General features: G+C 41.5%; 1 protein-coding gene across 1 annotated transcript in view; it reads right to left on the bottom strand.

The window, feature by feature from the left end:
- COL6A6 (collagen type VI alpha 6 chain) overlaps positions 1 to 17563 on the bottom strand; it is a 133704-nt gene that overhangs the window by 21989 nt on the left and 94152 nt on the right. Inside the window, exons 26-33 of the mRNA XM_072651307.1 lie at positions 17010 to 17060; positions 15557 to 15592; positions 14694 to 14756; positions 11651 to 11713; positions 9571 to 9606; positions 9434 to 9470; positions 7322 to 7333; positions 1335 to 1828 (exon numbers count right to left, since the gene is read on the bottom strand). Coding sequence (XP_072507408.1) covers positions 1335 to 1828; positions 7322 to 7333; positions 9434 to 9470; positions 9571 to 9606; positions 11651 to 11713; positions 14694 to 14756; positions 15557 to 15592; positions 17010 to 17060 — 792 coding nt within the window. The remainder of the gene's footprint in view (positions 1 to 1334; positions 1829 to 7321; positions 7334 to 9433; positions 9471 to 9570; positions 9607 to 11650; positions 11714 to 14693; positions 14757 to 15556; positions 15593 to 17009; positions 17061 to 17563) is intronic.

Here is a 17563-nt window from a genome sequence, read left to right as displayed (position 1 = left end):
TTATATAAAAAAACAACCAAACCAAAACCAAACACAAAACAGGAGAGAAAAAGGGAGCAATAGACACGGTTCTGGAGAACTGGACTGGAGTCTCCATTCCAAAGTCACTTTATGCTCCTGTGACCAGGACCACTGTACAATGAGCTGGTGAGACTGGATGACCTCTGAGGTTCCACTAGCCATGACCCCATTATTTCTCTAAGCTCTGGCATTTACCAGCCCTGCAATTTCAGGCAATGCACTTAACCTGAGCTTCTACTTCCTTATCTGTAAAAAGAGGATAATACTATTTGTATGGTTGGCAGCGCTTCCCGCACCTCCTTTTATATTGCCATCCTTTTGAAGGCAGAGGCTGTGTTTTGCCTTTCTTCATATCCCTAGCACTTGGTACAGGAGCTGGCACACAGTAGGAGCTTAATTAATGTTTATTGACTAATACACAGTTGTTCTAAGAAAAACACTTGCTAAACTGTGAAGCACATTTAAAATGTGGGCTGTTCATACTATAATAAAGTATTACAAATAATCAGTGTTACAATAAAAATAATGATAATTACTAAGTACAAAAAAGAGACAGGAGAGGACAAAAGACAGGATACAGAGTCTGGGGGGTTGAATTTCAGCTCTGCCATGACCTCATGTGTCACTCTAAAGCATGAATGAATACAAGAAAATGCATTTATGAAGTATCTACCATGTCAGGCACTGTGCCATGGGATACAAATGCAGAAGTGAGACAGCTCCTGCCCTCAAGGAGCTTATGCTCTAACAACACACTGAGAGGGAGGAGCAACAACCAGGGAAGGGAATTGAGGTCTGACACGTTACTCCTCCTTTCTGACCTTCAAGTTCATCTGTGAAATTAGAGACTTAGTTTAGATGATCCCAAAGGTCTCTTCTGGCTCTAAATCCTATGACTCATGACTCACTCATTTTACAAGTGGAGAAACCAAAGCCTTGGGATGGGGGAATGATTTGCCTAAGCTGCCTGGGAACTAATGAAAGGATTTCCTTAGTGTAGGCAGCTCACAACTTGCCTAAAACAGTCAGCAGTTAGGTAGATAGCCACAGATCACAGAGCCACGATGTGTCAGAGGAAGAATCTGAACCCAGGTCTCCCTGACCTGAGAAGAGCTCTCTACTCCCTGTACCACATTACCTCTCCATGAAAAGACTTTTTAAAAAAAGTGTGGTAGGGTTGTTTTACCAGTGACATCTATTGTTCATAAGGAAGCCTTTCCCCATACCTTTCCCCATGGCACCCGTCGTGCTAAGCAAGAATTTTGATTTTGGAGGCATATAAGAAAGCACATGGATAAGAAGCTCCCCCTTACCGCAAAGGCACGCTTGACAGCTGGCATGCTGTTAAAAGCAATCACGACAGGAATGACATCCAGAGCACTGAACTCCATGGTGGCAGTAACAATAGCCGATGCATCGACAGATTTGTCATTACTGAAAATTGTGGCGATCCTCCTGGTGTTGAGCCCAGGTAGGGTTCTCTTGAAGACGTTCCTGGCCACAAACCTCATTGTATTGCCAATCTCCCGCTCCCCTGAGGAGGTCTCGAACCGGAGAGCCTTGATCTCTTGGAGCAGCTGGTTCTTGTTGTAGGAGTCAGACAGACGGAGGAGATGCCGGGTGTCAGAGTTGTAGGAGACCACAGCCACCCTGGCTCCCACCGGGCAGTTGCCTTCCCTGATTTTGAGGTCATTCACAATTGCCATCATTATCTCTTTCATTCGATCGAAGGCCTCCTCCGTGACCTCTCGGGACAAATCCAAAGCAAATACCAACTCTGTAGGATGGACAGGGCAATCTGGCTTTCCTAAAAGATAAGGAAAAGAATGTGTCCCTAACTTAACGAATCCTTTTACTTTGTTGACAGAATCACAGAATGTGAAGGTCTTAGAATCTGGAGTTAGAACAGACCTTGGAGATCATTTTACTCAACCTTTCATTTTGTAGTTGATGAAAATGAAGGAGAGGAGGAGGGAAATGACTTACCCAAAGGAATATAGGGAGTAAGAAACAAGAGTTCAGATTTGGACTCATGCCTGATGGCTTAAAAATCCAGTGACCTTTTTACTTCTCCATACTGTCCTTTGTGCTTTAAGCTCACTGTATATAAAATGTCTTTACAAAAACCTTGTGAGATGGTGGTGGATTACAGAGGAAGGAACTAAGTAAGGTTCAGAGAGGAAAAATGACTTTTCTTATATCACACAGCTGAATTTGCTAGACCCAGGACCTGAACCTGGGGCTCCTAATCACAGTTTTAATGCTATGGAGTGGGCAGGGAGAGACAAAGCTTGTTGGATAAAGCTCTAGATGTGGAACGAGGGAGAAAATGGTTCCAATTTTATCCCTGATACTTGAAACCTGCCTGCTGTGAGATTATAGGCAAGTCATTTCGTTGCCTGAGCTTCAGTTTTTTTCATCTGTAAAATAATGATCCCTATATCTTCTTCACAGGAAGAGACACCAATGAGATAATGTATGTAATCTGCAAATCTTTAAAGGTTACGTAAATATAGGTTATTATTAGGGTCTGGGAAGAGTAGGCAGGACACAGGTGGGGGATTCAGAAAGGGTCTTAGAGATCCTCTAATCCAATTCTCTCATTTTTTACATGGAAGGAAACTGAGGCCCAGAAAAGTGAAATGCTTTGTCCGAGGTCATAAAGAAAGTTTAGTGTCAACTGACTGTGATCACATTAACTAGTGTCAACACAACTTTGCTGTGCTAAATTGGAAGGGAAAAGTAAACCCTCACAAAGACCTCCTCCTTTGACATCTCAGGGGTGGTGGGGGTGACCACTGCTTTGTTAGAGGATATTCCAGGCATGGAGAATAACTTCTGGCAGAGTGTATTGAGCCAGAGGGACTTCAAATGCACGCTGGGTATGGCTGTCCTTTATTTGAGGATCTACCACACAAAGAGAGGACAGGTCACCCCTAGACAGTTGTCCATGAGTAGCTGAACTTGTTTTGATCCCCAAACTCATGAAGGCATTTAGAGAGGGCACAGAGGGGCTGTGATCTGCTTCAGGGAAAGGTATATCCACTGACCAAAGTGTGGGTCATTGGTATACTGACGCATAAATTTAAAAATTCTTTTTAAAAATCCCTAAACAAACGACCAAAAACTTAAATAATAAAAAAATGGATGGAATCACCCTATTTTGCTTTCAGTGGTGTGATACAATGACTGATGTTGCACAACCACAATCTCTGAAACCTAAATTAATTAAATAAACTGCAGTTTCAGATCATTTAACTTTTCCAGGAAAAATAATGAAACAACAGCAAGGGGTAACAGATGGAAAGCCTAGATCCTGCATGGATAACCAGCAAAGGCAAGCGAGCCAGAGGAAACCACCTAGTACTTTGGATGAATCCCTCCTCTGAAGCACTATGGAGGCCGTGGACAAGAGTCATAGGGGATGAGAAGGCAGGACCAGGTCATGCTCTTTATCTGAGTAAGTTCAATTCTGGATACATCCATCAGCCCTCACAGAGACCTGGTTCCCTTTTCATACTGCTGTCCCCCTCATGGTACCATCTCTTGTCCCCACCCCACGCTCGAATCACACAGATCCTGGGGGGGGGGGGGGGGGGCGGGGTCAGAAGGCTCCTCGCTTCCTATTGTCACTTTCAGACTCCACTTGCTTCACTCAGTTCTTTCCTTTTTTGAATTTCATTCAAATACAGTTTTCCACTCAATCAAAATTGTGGCCTCTGTAGTTTGCCAAATGGACTCCCCAGTGTCATCCTCCTTTCTCAGAGCTCACCACATGGCTCCTCCTCTTCCTCTCTTCCCCAGTCCCTGTCTCTAAACCAGGGAATTTGATATTCATGTTGATGCTTTCTCAAGCTCCCTAGCCTCCCATTTCCTCAATGTCCTTAAATCCCACAACTTACACCAGGGACAGGGAATCTGTGGCCTCAAGTCCACATGTGGCCCTCTAGGTCCTCAAGAGTGCCCCTGACTTACAGCTTCAACCACAAATAGTATGATCACCCACCAGATCCTGCCATTACCCACAAGTGTGCCACTTCACTAACTAGGGACTTGGACATTTCTCTATCACTTCTCTTCCATCTCTCTCTGTCCTTCATCTGTCCTATACTATTCTTTGCCCTCATTGAGACCTCCATTCCCTCCATTTCCTGCTATTTTCTCAAGTTCACTCTCCTTTTCAGACTTAACTTCTTCCACCTCAACCCAAAATTGAGCACTTGCAGCTCTACACTTTCCTCAGCTCACACTGAATGTCTTTTCCCCTTATTCCATCACCACTCTTCCTGTGCCAAACCTCAACCCTGGATGATTCCCATCATCCACTTCTTACTCATAAACATCTAGATGAAATCCTGAGATGGTGCAGAATGGATACAACTTTATGTTACCCAAACTCAAATGACCCCTCAATGTAGTAAGGCAGTCCTTTTATTTCTCCCTAATTGATTCCCTATCTCATTTCCCACAAAGGCTATGCAACACCTTCCCTCTGCTTCCCCTGTTTCTCAGCTGAGGACCTTGCCTCTTTATTAGAAACATCTGAGGTTGTTCAGTGTGAACTTCCTTCTCTCCCATTGCCTTCTTCTCAAAACTCCTAGACATCATCTCTTACTCCCTCCTCCTTTCTCCCTGTCTCTGACCTTGAGATGACCCTTCTTCTTGACAAGGCCCACCCTTCAACATGTATTGTTCAGTCATGTCCAGTGCTTCATGATGCCAATTAGGTCCATGGGGTTTTCTTTACAAGGATACTGGAGTGGTTTGAACCATTTCCTTCTCCTCAGGCAAACTGAGGATAAGTGACTTGCCCAGGACCCCACAGATTGTAATTGTCTGAGGTCACATTTGAACTCAGATCTTCCTGATTCCAGGCCCAGCTCTCTACCGAGCTATCTAGCTAGCTCTTCAACATGTATATTCAATCCTATCTTCTCCAGTAGATTGCATCCTCAATCATCCCACCACTTGCCTTTATAATCTTTAACCTATCCTATCAATTGACTCCTGTGCAACTGGCTTCAAACATACATAAAGTTTCCCACCCTTAAAAAATCTTTACAAGATCCTACCATCACCCACTCAAGTTATTGTCCTCTCTCTCTCCCCTCCCACCCCCGTCTCCTCCTTTCTCAAGTAGATTCTTCAAAACAGCTGCCAATTCTCCTTGTTTCCTAGTCCTTTCCACTCCCTCCTCAGTCTTTGTAATCTGCCTTCTGACATCATCACTCAACCAAAACAACTCTCCAAAGTTGCCAATGAGTTCTTCATCAATAAATCCAATGGTCTCTTTCCAATTCCTCATCCTTCTTGACCTCTGCACTGTTGACCCCCTCTTCTCTCTTGGATATTCTCTGCTCTTGTGCTTTCTGGGACCCTCCTGTCTCCTGCTTCTCTTCCTCCCTATCTGACCTCTTCTTCTCAGTCTCTGTAGCTGGCTCATCACCCACATTATACCTCCTAAGGGAACTTCCCAAGGTTTGGTCCTGGGACCCTCCTCTTCCTTTATGTTGTCTCTTATTAACCCATTCAATCTCAAGGGTTTAACTACCTCTCCTATGCAAGTGATTCCAAGATCTATATCTGTGTCTGTCCCCCAAGTACCAGATCCACATCACCATTTGCCATTTCAAATGAACATTTCAAACTAGATGTCCTGGAAACATCTTAAATTTAGCATGGCTAACACGGAGCTCCTTTTCCCTAACCATTCACCTCTTCTGGATTTCCCTATATCTGCCTAGGGCGCTGCCATCCTTCTATTGTCTCAGATTCAGAATCTCAAAGTGACCGTGGACTCGCCACTCATCCCTCATCCAACAGTTGCCATATCTTGAAGTTTCTACATGTATAACATCTCTTAGATCTTCCCTCTTCCCTCTAATCAAACAGCTACCCTCTTAGCCTTCATCCCCTACCAAGTAGATTATGGCAGCATCCACCTACCTGAAACATCTTCCTGTCACAAGTGTCTCATCATTCCACTATCTCCTACATACTGCTGCCAAAGCTATTTTTCTTAAGCTTATGTCTCATTGTGATTTACCTATTTGACTAGCTCCAGTGGCTCCTGATAGCCTTGCTGTTTAGCTTTTAAAGTTCTCCATAACCTAGTTTCAACCTATCATCTTTTCAAGACTGAAAGATTATTCCCAGTCCATCACTCCATGATCCAACCAAACTGACTTGTCTTGGTTCCACATACTTTCAGTCTCTTTCTCCTAGAAGCCTCCACAAAACAATCCCATAGCACCAGTGATGCTATAGTAATGCTGAACAGGCTTCAGCCAGCAGCAAGATATTCCTGCTTGATCGAGCTTTTAGGCAGTCACAGACTGAAATGAGAATAAGATTGGTTTGGGTAATAGTCCAAAGAAATAGGTTGGTTATCTTTTCAGACACTTACTAGCTTTGTGACCCTGGGCAAGTCACTTAATCCTGTTTGCCTCATTTTCCTCATCTGTAAAATGAGCTAGAGAAGGAAACGGCATAACCACTCTAGTATCTTTGCCAAGAAAACCCTAAATGAGTCATGAAGAGAGATACAACTGAAATGACTGAACAACATCAATCCTTGAGTGATGGATGGTCTTAGAATTTTACATGATCATAGGATTTTAGAACTGGAAGGGAGTTTAGAATCAATCTGTTCAGACCTCCACATTTTATTGATGAGAAGAATGAGGGTCAGAGAGACAGACTGAAAGGCAAGCAAGCAAAGAGTTCAGAGTATGTCCTAGTGGTGCCAAGTGAACCTTTTCCAGAACCTAGCACTTAGCTGGCCTTTGGATTTGTACTTATTCAATCATCTCTCCAAAGACCCTGACAGTTATAACTATGGCAGTGGAGTGGATACAGTGTTGAGAAAGATTGTAGGCAGCAGGGATTGTGCTGAATGAAGCAGGTTTGGTGAGATGACCCCCTCATCCCCCTTTGACATGACAACAGCATGGGATGGACCAGAGAACTACAAATCTAGAAGCCTGGCTAAGTGTCCAAATGGCACCAAAATAGAAAATTGAAGTCTAAATTCCAGACCCGGCTTGCTTCTTTTCCAATCCTGTTCACCCAGAAGTCTTCAGAGAACCACCCCAGAAACCCAAGTCCCACAAGTATAGTGCTTGTGTTCTCTTGGTAAGTGTACAGCTTACTATAGCAATGCTGGCTTAAGCAGGGTTAAGACACCGCTGGTCTTGGAAACCCATACAACCTCAGTCAGCCATGCTAAATCATCTTCCAGATGTTTGACAACATTTAAGTATCTTTTGCTAATTACAATGAATAATAATGGACTACTCACCCTTCCAGCCAGCTGGAGAAGAAAAACAAATGTCACATTATTATTTGGGAGAAGATTAAACCATGTAACAAAATTAGGGCAGCTGAGATTGGATCCTATGAGCTTTTCCAGGTGAATTCTGCAAATTTTGGCAGATGGACCATTTCTTGGCACCCATGTTTGGAAAATCAGGATCCTGCTAACTGTAGTATTCCAAGTGGGAGGACAAAGGAAGTCAAGGAATTGTACGAGGGAGTTGGGTCACAGGCAAGTTAGCCTGAAGCTGCAAAGGGTCTTGGTATAGTGAGGGGGAAGGAAATGTACCAGAGTAGGCACTTATCTAAAGAGCAAAATGGTCTCATGAATTTTACTGGATACACCACCTATTAATTAATTATAATTAATTAATGATTAATCATAATAACAGTAATACTCAATAGGTAACAAGCATTTATACTAGACCTTAAGGTTTCCAAAATGCTTTACAAACATTATTTTATCCTCAAAACAATCCTGGGAGGTGAGGCTATCATTATCCCGATGTTGCAAGTGAGGAAACTAAGGTAGACAGAGTTTAAGTGACTAGCCTATGGTCACACAGCTAATGTCTGAGACCAGATTTGAACTCAGGTCTTTCTGATTCCAGACCTAGCATTCTGTCCAGTGTCCCACCTAGTTGCCACTTAATTCAATTAAACCAAAGCTCTTGATTGCTACTTCCTAAAAGAGCCCTTCTCAGATACTAATGCTGCCTCTCCTTCCCCCCTACCATCTTGAAATTAGTTTGTATTTATTCAGTATCTAATTTTACATAAATAAAAATACATATGCATGTATGCATTATATTTGTATATTTACATATTTACTCACTTATCTCTGTACACATTACTTTTCCCCAGGAGAACATAAGCTTCTTGAGGGTAGGAACAGTCTCACTTAATTCTTGTCTTTTTATCCCTAGCCGCTAGCATCTGGCCTGGCACACAAGAGCTCTCAAGAAATGCTAATCCAATGGAGAGCAAAAGTGTCTCCCACCTCTGGGACTTCTCTGAGTGTCTTCCCTTCCTTTCCTAGTATGTGAAGATTGTGCTCTTCAATCCACTCTTTCTCATATCCTAGATTTTTGCTAGTCTCCCCCTAGTTTAGGAAAGAGATGTCCCTTTATCGTAGCCATCATGCACTCTTTATAGAGACAAGCAACGCAGCCAGCCCAGCTACATTGTCCTGCAGGAACGAGAAATTCAAGATCCATTTTTTCATTCAGAACTTTAAATGTCTGTCTTGAGACTAATTCTATCCATTGCAATGAGTTTTACTTCACTTAATTTCTCTTTCCCTAAGAGAACTTGCAAGAAAGTCCATCTTTTTTGCAAGACTGTGTTGGTTTTTTCACAATGATATTCTGTGCTGTCAGATAGAGTGTATAAACATTCAACTCTTAAGGATCCATTTCTATCAAAGCCCCTTGACATTACATAGGCACATATTTGGAAGGCAGGAGGGGGAAAGAGGCAACTGTTCAAAATGACATTTTTCTTTAATATTCCAGTTAAAATGTTGTTACTGTTTTCAGACCTTGGGAGAAGGAGAAGAAAACAGCTGGCATAAATGTGATAACTGGAAGAAGTCTGAAAATCTCTGCAAACCAATTTCTAATTAAATATAAACAGATCCCTTTGCAAATGTAGCCTCCCCTCAGAACAATAAATCAAGAGCCAAGGTATCCATTTAACTGCATTTTCAGTTCATCCATCTTCTAGCCTGTCATCATCAATTATGACCAGCTCTTTTATTTTTTAATTGTGAATATTATTTGCCATGGGTTGACTTAACTGTAGTTTTGAGAGCTTCTGGGAAGATTCTGATGCCGTAGGTTCTTTGGATAGAACATGCCATGATACTTAGCACTTGGGGTCATCACAGTCAATAAATTGGCTGTCCAGCAGTAATCGCTCCCCAACTCCAGGCTAACCCAATGATACCTCAACTTGAATTAAGTTAGCTGGTGAGGTGGAAGCAGAATCTGCTCCAGGCTAGCCCAATGACACCTTCTCAATTTGAATTAAGCTAGCTGGGGAGGTGGATGTGGAATCTACTGGCAATATGGCAGATCATTGAAAATAGGGTACTCACGGCTATGGTCCCGGACAAACTGAATGACTTCACAGGTCTAAATTTCAAAAACAGAAGAGGAAGAATTTACAAACAGACCACAAGGTGCAGAAGTTTGTGATTCTCAAAGGACTTCACTGGATTCTGGAAGTACGTACTGAAAATGGAGTCCATCCCTTTGCTCCTTTTGGGCCCTGGGAAAATAAATATTTCAGTAAATAAAATGTGTATCATTATCAACAAGACAGTCCAAATAGTTTTTAAAAAATCACAGAATCGTAAGATTCTAGATGGGTTTATCAGACCCTAGGGCTCTATTCCTTTTAGTTTTATGGATTATAAACCTCTTATCAAATCTAAGGAACTTGCAAGACTCCCACTACAACAGGATAGGGTGGGTAATACCGTACCATAGTGTTGTACTGCTTTACATTAAAAATATTGGCATCCCAGCTTGATCTTAGAGCTTTGAGTAATACCCAAGGTCTAAGGCTGGGACTGGAAATGGAGAACTCTCATTGTTCATTGATGTCACATGAAGCTTAGCTAAAAGAAAGAGGAAAGCTGGGCCTGGAGGGAGGTGCCTTGGGAAGACTTAGTGGGAACATGAAAAGGACTGCAGGGTCCCAGGACGAGGAGCAAAGAGGGGAAGTCAGAGAAGCATATTTCAACTCTAAGAAAAACTGCTCAACAGTCAGACCATCCCAAAATAGCCTGCACTGCCTTAGGAGGGGGCGGTTCCCTGTCACTGAGGTTCTTCCAAATGAAGCTGGACAGTCACTTCTCAGGGACATTGTAGGGGGATGTCAAGCGCAGATCAGGCTAAATGATCCTTGAGGTCCTTCCCATACATAGACTTGAGAGTCTATACCCATGCATACCTCTGATCCTGGGAAAGGAAGCAATGATTTACTTGGAGCTTAGGAGTGCCTAATCCCTAAGACTTTGGGTGGGTTTTTTCATAGTTTGACTTTAATTTTGAAGTCAGAGGACCTGGGTTCAAATCTTGCCTCTGCTGCTTGCCACCTGTTTGGTTTAGTGGGAATCACTTAATCCTCCTGGGCCTCAATTTGCTCATCTGTAAAATGAAGGGGTTGCTCTAGATGACCTGGAGGTCCCTCTCATCTCTGAATCCATGATCTTATGGTCTTTTAAATAAAGTAAAATGTAAAAAACTTGAAATATTAAGCTATCCTTTCTTTAAACAACATAAGAAAACCATTCTCACACATTCACTCTAACATCAGGTGCCCTAGTGGACAGCATGACCCGTGTACTCCTTGGAGCGTATGTGTATGCATCACTCTTTGGCCTGCAGAAGGGTCAGAACCCAGATTCCACGCCTACTGTCTTCACTGGCTAATCCAGCCCTGGGACAAGGGGAGGCAGAGTGGCCAACAAGTCCCGAGTAGGAGTCACAGCTAGGTCACCAAGTCACAGGTCCAGACTCGGCACTGGAGAAAGACGAGGCCGTAATTCAGCACCTACTCCCAAGCAAAGTTTGGACTGGCTAACCCCTGAACAGCAGCTGCATCTACAACTGGGCCTTTATCTCTTGCCATCATCAGACTGATAATGATGAGGAGATGATGACGATAGTAATTAGTTTAACTAAACAAAGAAATCAGATTTAAAACTTGAACATGTGGAAAGGTAATTAAAAGCAGCTGGCAAAGAGGCTAAGGGGAGGAGGAAAAAAGGCTTGCTTTGTTAGAGCCTTAGATCACTGAAATCAGTTTGGATGGGTCACATGAATGAAAACAGCCCCGGACAAAAATACAATGGATTACCACTTAAATTTCTAGAGAAAAAACACATCATAAATTCCTCATCTAGTCAAATCTCATTTGTTATTCATTTACTCAATAATTAAACAGATATTAGCTAAGTGCCTATTATCCTGGTGGAAGACTGGACAAGAACAGAAAAGATATTTATGAAATATAAATATAATCCAAAAACTTGCCATCGCTTAGCTCTGACTCCTTCCCTCAAACTGATCATGGTCAGCTTCCAAAGGCAGTAAAAACGGAATAGTGTGAGCTTTTCCTCCTCACTTTGCCAGCACACAGGAGTGGGGGAATGTGGGAGCACTAGCATGGCCAGCCAGCAAGAGCCAGAGAAGCACACAGAAACACAAGTCTGGGTTCATTTATGAAGGGAGCAGCGAGGAGCTGGTAGCATCAGCTTTTCATCAATAAAACCAATTATGTAAGATAGCTGTCAATGTGGTCTTACCTTCTTACCCTGAGGTCCTTGGGAGCCAGGAGATCCCTGTTCCCCAGGGGGTCCTGAAGGGCTCTAGAAACGTCAAATGAAATAAACAGAGACTTAGATTGCCGGGCTCTTCTACTCAATTTTTTTTATCTTCTTGAGGACTTGACAGTGAAAATACCTGCCCTACTTACTGTGCAAGACTTTTCTAAGGGTCAGACCCAGTAAAAGCTGTGAAAAAGTTCTTGGCAGAGGGGGAGGGGCATCTATTGAACCAGACTCATGAGCTCATTGGTGTAAGGAAACACCTTCTCCCAGTGCAGATCAGCAATTTCTCTACATCTTATACTCTTTGAGAATCGGCCAGTGCTGTGAAGGTCTGGCTCCTCCAGACCTGCCCACATGCATCAGAGGTGAGATCTGATCAGAATTCTACAAGGCACTTGACCTATGCTATTTCTCTGAGTATGTCCAACCCTGTGAACTAGATGATGATCATAATAGTAGATAATACAATAATAACAATAGTCAATTCACCGCCAATGATAACAGTACCGTGCGTTAAGATTGGTGAAGCACTTTTACATATATTATCTAGTTTGATCCTCACCACTCTGGAGGTAGGAGCTACTATTATTCCCATTTTACAGCTAGAGAAATTGAGGCCAAGAGAGGTCAAGTGACTTGTTCAAAGTCACACAGCCAAGGGGGTGTCTAAAGCAGGATTTAAATCCAATTTCATGAATCCACTGTACTACCTAAGCAACAAGGGCAGCACATTCCACATGCTCCCTCCATCTTAATTTCAAGAATAAAAGGACTGAGAATAAAACTTTGAGATGAATGAAAGTGAGATTCTAATGAGATAACTGAGGTTAAAATGCTTTGAAAAGTTCACTGATGAAGGATGAAGACAAATATGGAATCCTTTTTAAAACTGGTAGGCTTGACATATCCTAACTCAGCTCAAAGGGCTTCATAGACCTCAAAACTTGTATTCCTAGGGTCAAATACAGTGGCGATCTTTAAATGTTTAAACTTTCATTTTGAAAAGCATGACTAATGTTCTACATGCTATAAGGATATCTATTCACACTTATGGAACACTGAAGGAAGGGAAATAGCTAAATTGATTACATTTTGGAACAAAGGAAGGAGAAAAGATAGAAGGAAAGAAAGGTAAGAGTCTAAGGAGAATGATGTAAGAACTTAGTTTGGCAGCAAGAAAAGGATGAAAAGATTTCTCAAACATGAAGGGGCTTCACCAGAATCTTCCAGTGGGAACGGATGGTCTCCTCACTGAAGACCTTGTATTCCCAATGCCTGAAGTACAATGTCTAAATCCTGAAAATTCTTCCCAGAAAGTAGGAGTAGGGGCTTGGCAGGAGGAATGAGAAGATTACAAGGAAAAATAAATGCTTCCCAAATGGAAACTAAAAGCCCATAACTTATAACTTCCATTATTCTCCAAAATCAGAAGGAGAAGAACTTGCTCACTTTCCCCAACTTATTTTGGGCAAAAGAAATAAACTAATTATCATCCAAAAACGACTAATGAAGCATTTAGCAAAGACATCTGTTTTTTATCACACATTTCAATTTTCAAGGCAAAAATCCTTCATTAACAAATCCAGGGCAGTGATCCCATGGTGGATCACTGTGAATGACATCTGGGCAGATCTGAAAATCTTTCTTAATTGGTTCTTCAATCCCAGAGCTTTTCTATTTTCCTGTGGACACTTTATCAATGGAGATAAAACTTGTTTAAAAAAAAGAAAGAAAAGAATTATTGCTGGTAAGCAATTCTCAGTAAAGGTGACTCACGCACGTGGGTCCAATGCAGAACAAAAAACTCCCCCCAAACCTGATCTCCATTTTGTAGAAAACACTGAAGAATGTAACCAAACCTAGTAGAGCTGTGTCTACTTGCTCAGTGGTAAATTTAAAACAATGTTCCAATTGCAAATTTCTGTCCATTGACGCAATTTCACTAATACTTCCCATCAAGTTTCACTGCTATGAGAAGAAAGGACGAAAAAATTATTCTGAACAAAAGTTAACACCAGAATGTTCTTTTAACCCCCTTCGTTAATTGTTGTTAATCCATCGTGTTCATTTATAGACAGCCTGAATTCAGAAATTCACCAGCATGCAGGAGTCTCCACCAGTGGCGGTCCTGGAGATTACCCATGCAACATCTGACGTGTAGAAGACCTACTTTCCATTTCAGCAGACAGGACACTGAGCTCTGTCAAGGCACAATGAAGACCTGAGACACCCAACTCAGAGGAGCTTTCTGTGGCATTACCACAAAACTATCCCTTCCATCTATTTAACAGAAATGACCTTTCAGAGTTGCTGTTACGGAAGATATTTTAGGTAAAGCCTCAACAGTGCATTCAAGGGGCTAAAGGGAGAAGAACTGTACTGTATAAGAAGTCTGGGTCTACCAGTGAGAATGAAGAAAATGAGTGCCATCATGGAAGCAAGTATCTACTGTGTTAAGTCACATCCTCTAGTGATAGGCTGTGTCCCTGAAGACAGGAAGACCTGAATTCAAATTCTACCCTGGATTGAATGTGTGACCCTGGGCAAGTCATTTAACCTCTTCTACATGCTCTACCTTAACTCTCAAGACAATAAATTGCAGAGAAGGTGCCAAGCTGAACTAGTAGAGGAAGCATCTCCCCTAACCCTATACCAATAAAGTCCAGGTCCCATCCCTCTCCACTTCCAGGACCTTAAATTGTACCCTAGTAGCAAAGACAAATTCCTTTTATGTAATTTTAATTTAATATTATTTAACATAAATATTTATTCAATATTATTTAATATTGAATAATAATTTAACATTATTCATTCTTCAGCCCTGAACATTTATCCCCTTCTCACTCATACTAAGCAGGTTAACATATGCAAGAGATATACTTGCTTCCAGGAAGCTACTTCATTGACTTACACATAAATTCCATAAATTCTTGAGAAAAAAATGAGTCAGAGGGATCTTTAAAGTCCAAAGTGGCTGAGACTGAAAGGCGAGGATTGAGAATTTGGAAGAAGAGCTTACCGTTCTCCCTTTATACCCCTTTGGCCCAACTTCTCCTGGACGGCCAGGATCGCCAACTTCCCCCTGAAATTGGATAATAAGCAAATATTAAAATGATCATTATGTCAAAACAGAAGACTTAAAAACCAAAGACATGAACTAGACCATCTTGATTGGAGGGATGAAGGGTAGGACCCTGAATCAGCATCACCCCACCCTTTACCAGGGTGCCCAAAAGTCCATCCTTAGAGATAGTATTTAAAAGTATCTAAGAGTATATATAGTACCTAGAGACAGTATATAAAATGCAGAGATATTTGCGAGCAGGGCATATCTTGACTTGATAAGGCTGATCTCAAAATAATTCATTTCACTTGAGTGGACAACGCAAAGTATTTATTCTGGCTGATTGCAGTATTCCAGGAATATCTTTCATAATTCTAGTTACAAAAAGCCCATCTTGATAAAGACCAAAAGTTTAATGGGAAGAATATAAAGGTGATCTCTGAAAAGATCCAGCTGCTATCAAACTCTAAAGGGTTGACACATCAGGGGCAAAAGCATTTGAAATGCTTCAAGATTCCTCAAAATAACAGATTGATTTTGAAGTCCAGAAAAAAATTATATGGAATAAGACAGACTTTCTCTTTCTGGGCAGGAGCATAATAAGAATTCTCTTTGTTTTGGGGGATGTGTTCGTACAATAACCCTTCTAACTAATGATGTAAATCTTTTTGACCAACCAATTCTTGCACTGGCAGCAAAAATAAATGAAGGCTCCTCTTTTTACTTCCTTGGCACACATTTTTTTTTCTCCTCATTGAAAGCTAGCTGGCCCCTGCATATTCCCTCGGCGAGCTCAAGTCATTATAAACTGCACGTACCTTTGGTCCACTATCTCCTGGGAATCCTTCTTGACCCTATAATCAGCAATACAGAAGATTAATATACTCACCTACAACACAGCTAGGGTTATCTTGACTTAATTCATCATCTTCTTGGTCATTAATATTTCTGACTTTGGTCTTTTGGACCATGTCATGGAAGAACCATACATAAGACCCTCAGAAAGAACACTCTACAAGCTTGTTTCATTAATAACTAGCAATTTTTAAATAATAATTAAAAAAAGCTTTTTACTGGCTTCATTAAAACAGGAGGAGGAATCAATAACTAAGGTGACATTTAACCCTTTAGAGTAACTTGTCTGTAATGAATGTATTCCTACATACCCTCATTATAACACCTAAATAATGTGGCACCTTCTCTTTCTGTAGCGTTAAGGTGGCAACATTTTGTTTATGCTTCTGAAATAAAATCTTTTGAAGAGTGAATTCACCATAGTTATTTACTTGTCTTTTTATTATAGGAATCAGAAAATCATTACTAGCTAACTGAATGGGGTCAAGAATGCCAGTGAAAGACTTCCTCCTTGGGGCAGTTTCTCACTCTATTATAATCACATGGCAGTAGGAGGAGGTAATTTTTTTTTTTTTACTAGATTTTCAAACATTTGTTGGTTTCTATTTAGAGAGATCTGGGGATCTCATATTCCCAAATTTTAAGCATTTTCATCCCCAGGTTTCCTCTTTTGCATACTCTTCTCAAATATCATATATACCCATTACCCATCCTGTGTTACATATCACGTGATATCAATAGCATGTGTCACAAATACCATAGTGAGTATAATATCACATCACATCAAATCATCCAGCTAGAGCTGGAAGAGACCTCAGGCATCCAGTCCTTCATTTTATAGAAGAGAAAACCAAGGCTGTTTAGGCAGTGAATGTCAGAGGCAAGATACGAGCCTGACTCCATGTTCAGTCTTCTTTCTACTGTTGTAGAAGCCTAGGAGAACTTATACTCAATGAGGGCATCCCTTCAGTGCGAAGTTGTAAAGAAATAAAATCAAAACACTCATCTCCACCCACTACCCTGGAAGCTGCTACTTAATATGATGTTCTTAGAAGGACCCCATGAACCCCTCACTAATGGCAAAACAAATAAAATAAGATAAAGCCAGATAGTTCTGGAAGACATCCAAGGCTACACTCAGAACACAACACTCCTAAAAAACACTTCTGTTTTTAATTTAGAGTAAGTCATGCCATAGCAGTGAACCTCACTGAAGAAGATGGACTTCAGAGTTCAGTTTCAAATACCGATACACGGACCCCTGAATTCTTCCCCCTCACCGCCTGCATCACTCCACATCAATAGGCAAACCTATCAGTTTTTAACTGTCCAGATCCAACTGTTTTCTCAAGACTTCTCCTGCTTTAAGTGATGCCAAAGGAATCTGCTCCCAGCTGCAGATCAGCACTGCTTTACCTTTTCTCCTTTTCTCCCATTTCTGCCATATCCTGCATTTCCATCGTCTCCCTGAAAGCAGAGGATTAAAGAACCAGAGTATCTCTTACTGGGACTGAAATCAACCTTAGACAAGGGCAGAATAGGCAGATATCCTACACTGTGTCATCTGGGGGACGCTGGGAAAGATCATCTTGACTAAAAAATCCTTCTTCCTATTGCCTCTCCTTGGTAGTCCTTACTCTGTCAGTCAACAAACATTTTTAAAGCACCTACTATGTGCCAGGTACTGTGCTAAGCAATGGGGACTCAAAAAAAGAGAAGAAAACATCAGTCTTTGCTCTCAAGGACCTCAAGGTCTGATGGAGCAAACATCATGAAAATAACAATGTGCAAACCAGATACACAGGGGCTAAATGGCACACAATGTCAGAGTGGGCACCATGATTAAGAAGAACACTATTCGTCTTCCACATTAATCCTTTGCACCATATCACTGAAGGAAGTTGCTAATTCTGTTGGGACTGAAGGTCCTTGAAGTCAGGGACTGTTTGACTTTTGTCTTTCAATCCACA

Source organism: Notamacropus eugenii, chromosome 3, assembly GCF_028372415.1.
Source record: "Notamacropus eugenii isolate mMacEug1 chromosome 3, mMacEug1.pri_v2, whole genome shotgun sequence".
Classification (NCBI taxonomy): Eukaryota; Metazoa; Chordata; class Mammalia; order Diprotodontia; family Macropodidae; genus Notamacropus; species Notamacropus eugenii.
Note: the sequence above shows the minus strand (reverse complement) of the source record. Positions and strands in the feature narration are given on the sequence as shown.